At 47.8% G+C, this 7,028-nt stretch overlaps 1 protein-coding gene across 2 annotated transcripts in view; it reads right to left on the bottom strand.

Annotated features, from left to right (window-relative positions):
- Window positions 1-7,028, bottom strand: part of CBS (cystathionine beta-synthase) — a 48,800-nt gene continuing 41,772 nt past the window's right edge. The window contains exons 14-16 of one of the 2 annotated variants that reach the window (XM_075197567.1): window positions 5,514-5,622; window positions 5,235-5,319; window positions 1-335 (exon numbers count right to left, since the gene is read on the bottom strand). In XM_075197567.1, coding sequence (XP_075053668.1) covers window positions 175-335; window positions 5,235-5,319; window positions 5,514-5,622 — 355 coding nt within the window. In that variant the 3' untranslated portion in view covers window positions 1-174. The remainder of the gene's footprint in view (window positions 336-5,234; window positions 5,320-5,513; window positions 5,623-7,028) is intronic. The other variant, XM_075197568.1, reaches the window with a different exon arrangement.

Below are 7,028 nucleotides of genomic sequence, written 5' to 3'. Positions count from 1 at the left end.
TGAATATACCTTCATATTTTATTAAATATGTGCTAGAAAATCAGAAGCCATAATTATGTAACAGGTACAACTGACCTACAAGCATGAGATCCCCTCACCAACCCACTAGATAAAGCAATGACAGAAGAGACGGTAAAAGATGCAGCCAGCGCTATGTTCACTAAAAGCTTCTGTTCAGGAAGCACTGAAATGTCTCACTCGCTCGCTGGTGTCCCTGTCACTAGACTCACTCACACGGCGCTCTCGCTCTCTGGTCACGAAATTCAGTAGATCAATAGCGGTGACAATACCGAAAACCATCTGCTTCTTACTGGAGGAGCCATCGTTGTGATCTGCTGAGAGATAGCCCAGAACTTAAGACACAAATAAAGACGTTTAATTCATTAAACAAGCTCTGAACAGCTGCTACAAACAAACAATGAGGGTATATCGGTGAATGCAGATAACAACTAGCCCCCTGGTGGTCCCTGCTAGCGGTGGTAATCGCTAAAACGATTACAACAAATCAGACAGCGACAAGTCCCACAAATAAAATCAGAATTTATTTTGCAATAGGTTTTGAATAAAGAGACTTACCTGAAACCCCACGCTGCAGATCTCCAATGGAACCAGCATGTTGACAGGAAGTTATTCCGAATGGACAGGTCTTCGGCACTACAGCTTCATGTCATCACGACCCCTGTCAATGTTAATTTAAAGCGACAATATCGGGACCCCTCTGGTCAAGTGTTTAAACACTTAACCCGACATTGCCACTTTAAATTAACATTGACAGAGGTCGCGATGACATGAAGCTGTAGTGCCGAAGACCTGTCCATTCGGAATAACTTCCTGTCAACATGCTGGTTCCATTGGAGATCTGCAGCGTGGGGTTTCGGGTAAGTCTCTTTATTTTGCAATCGGTTTTGGATAAATTCGGATTTTATTTGTAGGTCTTGTCGCTGTCGGATTTCTACTCTTCAGTCAAGTGTACCCAAGCCCCAGCTAGGGATAGTACAGGACTCCATAGTGCTGATGTGCAGAATGGCCGTACAGTGAGATTCTACACTATATACATTTACTTCTAACTCCCCTGGGTGACTCTTTACTCTTCTCGACACAAGTACAATAGGCAGTTGGGATTATCAAAATGTCCTACACTTTAAATCCACTGATGTTGGGGTTGATGTGGGCGAGAAAGGGCGTTAGCATTGTAGGGTTTCTTGCCGTTGTCCTTGGAGACTGCTTCCTAAACCTTGAGATGTAAATCAGGTTAGGTGCTCTAATAGAATTATTAATTAGGCTATATAAATTATATACTAAAAGTTTGGTAATAGTAAAGCCTTACAATTGTATTTAGTATCAGAGAAGAAGATATGAAAGAATGTGTTGAAAAAAAAAAAAAAATGATGATAAAATTGGAAATAACTGGGACAATGTCAGAAGATGGCAGAGCAGATACCGAGGAAGAAGAGAGGAGACGAGGGAGGAAGATGGCAGAGCAGATACCAAGGAAGAGGCAAAGGAGGAAGATGGCAGAGCAGATACAGAGGAAGAAGGAGAGGAGGAAGATGGCAGAGCAGATACAGAGGAAGAAGGAGAGGAGGAAGATGGCAGAGCAGATACAGAGGAAGAAGGAGAGGAGGAAGATGGCAGTGCAGATACAGAGGAAGAAGGAGAGGAGGAAGATGGCAGTGCAGATACAGAGGAAGAAGGAGAGGAGGAAGATGGCAGAGCAGATACAGAGGAAGAAGGAGAGGAGGAAGATGGCAGAGCAGATGCAGAGGAAGAAGGAGAGGAGGAAGATGGCAGATACAGAGGAAGGAGGAGAGGAGGAAGATGGCAGAGCAGATACAGAGGAAGGAGGAGAGGAGGAAGATGGCAGAGCAGATACCGAGGAAGGAGGAGAGGAGGAAGATGGCAGAGAAGATACCGAGGAAGGAGGAGAGGAGGAAGATGGCAGAGCAGATACCAAGGAAGAGGAGAGGAGGAAGATGACAGAGCAGATAGCGAGGAGGAGAGGAGGCGAAAGAGGAAGATGCAGAGCAGATACCGAGGAAGAGGCGAAGGAGGAATATGGCAGAGCAGATACCGAGGAAGAGGAGAGGAGGAAGATGGCAGAGCAGATACCGAGGAAGAGGAAAAGAGGAAGATGGCAGAGCAGATAGCAAGGAGGAGGAGAGGAGGCAAAAGAAAAAGATGCAGAGCAGATACCGAGAAAGAGGAGGAAGATGGCAGAGCAGATACAGAGGAAGGAGGAGAGGAGGCGAAAGAGGAAGATGGCAGAGCAGATACCGAGGAAGGAGGAGAGGAGGAAGATGGCAGAGCAGATACCGAGGAAGAAGGAGAGGAGGAAGATGGCAGAGCAGATACCGAGGAAGAAGGAGAGGAGGAAGATGGCAGAGCAGATACCGAGGAAGAAGGAGAGGAGGAAGATGGCAGAGCAGATACCGAGGAAGAAGGAGAGGAGGAAGATGGCAGAGCAGATACCGAGGAAGAAGGAGAGGAGGAATATGGCAGAGCAGATACAGAGGAAGAAGGAGAGGAGGAATATGGCAGAGCAGATACAGAGGAACAAGGAGAGGAGGAAGATGGCAGAGCAGATACAGAGGAAGAAGGAGAGGAGGAAGATGGCAGAGCAGATACAGAGGAAGAAGGAGAGGAGGAAGATGGCAGAGCAGATACAGAGGAAGAAGGAGAGGAGGAAGATGGCAGAGCAGATACAGAGGAAGAAGGAGAGGAGGAAGATGGCAGAGCAGATACCGAGGAAGGAGGAGAGGAGGAAGATGGCAGAGCAGATACCGAGGAAGGAGGAGAGGAGGAAGATGGCAGAGCAGATACCGAGGAAGGAGGAGAGGAGGAAGATGGCAGAGCAGATACCGAGGAAGGAGGAGAGGAGGAAGATGGCAGAGCAGATACCGAGGAAGGAGGAGAGGAGGAAGATGGCAGAGCAGATAACGAGGAAGGAGGAGAGGAGGAAGATGGCAGAGCAGATACCGAGGAAGAGAAGAGGAGGAAGATGGCAGAGCAGATAGCGAGGAGGAGGAGAGGAGGCGAAAGAGGAAGATGCAGAGCAGATACAGAGGAAGAGGCGAAGGAGGAATATGGCAGAGCAGATACCGAGGAAGAGGAGGAAGATGGCAGAGCAGATACAGAGGAAGAGGAGAGGAGGAAGATGGCAGAGCAGATACAGAGGAAGAGGAGGAAGAAGGCAGAGCAGATACCGAGGAAGAGGAGGAAGAAGGCAGAGCAGATACAGAGGAAGAGAAGAGGAGGAAGATGGCAGAGCAGATACCAAGGAAGAGAAGAGGAGGAAGATGGCAGAGCAGATACCGAGGAAGAGGAGAAGAGGAAGATGGCAGAGCAGATACCGAGGAAGAGGCGAAGGAAGATTATGGCAGAGCAGATAGCGAGGAAGAGGCAAAGGAGGAAGATGGCAGAGCAGAGACAGAGGAAGAGGCAAAGGAGGAAGATGGCAGAGCAGAGACAGAGGAAGAGGCAAAGGAGGAAGATGGCAGAGCAGAGACAGAGGAAGAGGCAAAGGAGGAAGATGGCAGAGCAGAGACAGAGGAAGAGGCAAAGGAGGAAGATGGCAGAGCAGAGACAGAGGAAGAGGCAAAGGAGGAAGATGGCAGAGCAGATACAGAGGAAGAGGCGAAGGAGGAAGATGGCAGAGCAGAGACAGAGGAAGAGGCGAAGGAGGAAGATGGCAGAGCAGAAACCGAGGAAGAGGCAAAGGAGGAAGATGGCAGAGCAGATACCGAGGAAGAGGCAAAGGAGGAAGATGGCAGAGCAGAGACAGAGGAAGAGGCGAAGGAGGAAGATGGCAGAGCAGATACCGATGAAGAGGCGAAGGAGGAAGATGGCAGAGCAGATACCGAGGAAGAGGCGAAGGAGGAAGATGGCAGAGCAGATACCAAGGAAGAGGCAAAGGAGGAAGATGGCAGAGCAGATACAGAGGAAGAGGCGAAGGAGGAAGATGGCAGAGCAGATACAGAGGAAGAGGCGAAGGAGGAAGATGGCAGAGCAGATAGCGAGGAGGAGAGGAGGTGAAAGAGGAAGATGGCAGAGCAGATACCGAGGAAGAGGAGAGGAGGAAGATGGCAGAGCAGATAGCGAAGAGGAGGAGGAGAGGAGGCGAAAGAGGAAGATGCAGAGCAGATACAGAGGAAGAGGCGAAGGTGGAATATGGCAGAGCAGATACCGAGGAAGAGGAGAGGAGGAAGATGGCAGAGCAGATACAGAGGAAGAGGAGGAAGAAGGCAGAGCAGATACCGAGGAGGAGAAGAGGAGGAAGATGGCAGAGCAGATACCGAGGAAGAGAAGAGGAGGAAGATGGCAGAGCAGATACCGAGGAAGAGGCGAAGGAAGATTATGGCAGAGCAGATAGCGAGGAAGAGGCGAAGGAAGATTATGGCAGAGCAGATAGCGAGGAAGAGGCGAAGGAGGAAGATGGCAGAGCAGATACCGAGGAAGAGGCAAAGGAGGAAGATGGCAGAGCAGAGACAGAGGAAGAGGCGAAGGAGGAAGATGGCAGAGCAGATACCGAGGAGGAGAGGAGGCGGAAGAGGAAGATGGCAGAGCAGATACCGAGGAAGAGGCGAAGGAGGAAGATGGCAGAGCAGAGACAGAGGAAGAGGCGAAGGAGGAAGATGGCAGAGCAGAGACAGAGGAAGAGGCGAAGGAGGAAGATGGCAGAGCAGATACCGAGGAAGAGGCAAAGGAGGAAGATGGCAGAGCAGAGACAGAGGAAGAGGCGAAGGAGGAAGATGGCAGAGCAGATACCGAGGAAGAGGCGAAGGAGGAAGATGGCAGAGCAGATACCGAGGAAGAGGCGAAGGAGGAAGATGGCAGAGCAGATACCGAGGAAGAGGCGAAGGAGGAAGATGGCAGAGCAGATACCAAGGAAGAGGCAAAGGAGGAAGATGGCAGAGCAGATACAGAGGAAGAGGCGAAGGAGGAAGATGGCAGAGCAGATACAGAGGAAGAGGCGAAGGAGGAAGATGGCAGAGCAGATACCGAGGAAGAGGCCAAGGAAGATGATGGCAGAGCAGATAGCGAGGAGGAGAGGAGGTGAAAGAGGAAGATGGCAGAGCAGATACAGAGGAAGGAGGAGAGGAGGAAGATGGCAGAGCAGATAGCGAGGAGGAGAGGAGGCGAAGAAGGAGGATGGCAGAGCAGATACCAGGGAAGAAGGGGCGAGGAGGAAAGTGGATTGCTATACTTGAACGATGCAAATAAAGAGAGCTACTTACATTGAATTTGCTCATGTACCACAAGAGCAAAGTGATCATTCTCCAGAATACGAGAGAGTTTCCCCAGATTATCCATGAGATGCACCTAACAGAATCATTAATATTACTCTTTATTCAGTTCCGGGGACACAAAGATTGAGCATATGCAAGGCATTTATTATGGTGAGTCTTTATGTATTATGTGGATTAGCAGATCTGCTTTTGTTAACGGATTACCGCAGACGACTCCAGTCACTACTTCCCCCATCACCCAATACCCTGGTATCACATTCCACTTACCTGTGTGAACTGCTTGTAGATGACTTTGGTGACTGGATCTGACGGTTTGACTTTTCCAGCCAGTACAGAGGACAACATGTTACCTAATGTCACCATTCCAAGCACCAGCCTGCAATACAGAAACACAGTCACTTAGTATGTGGAATCATTTACTATGGAGAAATATAAAGGCACAGGAACGAGTTTCAAGACCGATGTTCATACAATCCCCACAACAATCATATATATATATATATATATATATATATATATATATATATATATATATATATATATATATATATATATATATATATATATATATATAGTACTTCGAAGACTGTTTAATCATTTACATCAGCCCATGTCCCGCTGCAGCTTACAATCTACATTACTGACGGATGTTAGTGAGTTCTCTGTACAGCGCTGCAGTGACGCTATATTAACAGCTGATGATGAGTTATCACATATTAACATAAAACTCCCGGGATGCTTTTGGACTGTTGGAGGCAACCTATGCAAACACAGGGATAATACACAATCTCCACACAGCTAATGCCGGGTTCTATTCCGACCATCGCACTGTATATATAGTATAGAAATGATACACATACAGCGCTCCTATCAAACATGGCCACAAACGTCATGTCAGTAAACGCTCTGTGTTGATGATACAGGAGGGACGGGGAGTGGAGGAGAGTTCTGGGAGGACAACTGATGCATGACAGAATAATTCTCACTGACTTCTATGGAACCTGCTTCAGTGAGAGAGGTGTATAGATGTATATATATAATGCCAGCTGCCAGGAATACAAACATCAGCATCTACAGCAGCACATGCAAATAAGATGCAGAGCCAAGAATGATCAGCAAATGGTTCTGCAGCCATGTTTATTATTGCTAATCTGTTCCAGTTAAATAATGAAAGAATAATTCTGCATTCAGGTGGCATTGTCCTTAGAGAAATGAAGGTGCGGTTTACTTGTATATATTAAACCAGGGATGCACGGGGTGAGAAGGGATGGCTAACCAGAGAAGGCAGAGATGTAACATTGTTGGTGTGTGTGTCTAGACCATTACCTTGGGACACAGATGCAGAGTAAGCTCTTCTACCATCACACAGAAACATAGGAATAAACACAGCCCTATGGAATATTACGCCCCATGCATGGAAGCTGTAGTAGCTGCCAGCATATTGGCAAGATTGTCACTGCAAAAACAACATCTCATCTGCTCAATACAGGAGATTCTACTGCATTCTTCACCTTCTATTGTTACTTCTATTGCTAAGGGTTGTGTACATAACCCCGCTTCTTTGTGGTCATCTCACTTCACCTAGGACTGGCCTCAAAGATATTTCTGCATAAAGAAGATTTTTGTACTTATGTTAAATCTCTTTCTCCGAGACCATCTGGGGGACACTGCTACCATGGGGTTGTCTGAGGGCGCTTGGAGTTGGCACTTAAATAGTTAAAATCTAAACTTGCTGCTGACTCCTCCCCTCTGCAACCCCATCAACCTCAGTAATACTAAAAA

Source organism: Mixophyes fleayi, chromosome 2, assembly GCF_038048845.1.
Source record: "Mixophyes fleayi isolate aMixFle1 chromosome 2, aMixFle1.hap1, whole genome shotgun sequence".
Lineage (NCBI taxonomy): Eukaryota > Metazoa > Chordata > Amphibia > Anura > Limnodynastidae > Mixophyes > Mixophyes fleayi.
The sequence above is the reverse complement of the archived record's forward strand: the minus strand, read 5'-3'. Positions and strand labels throughout refer to the sequence as shown.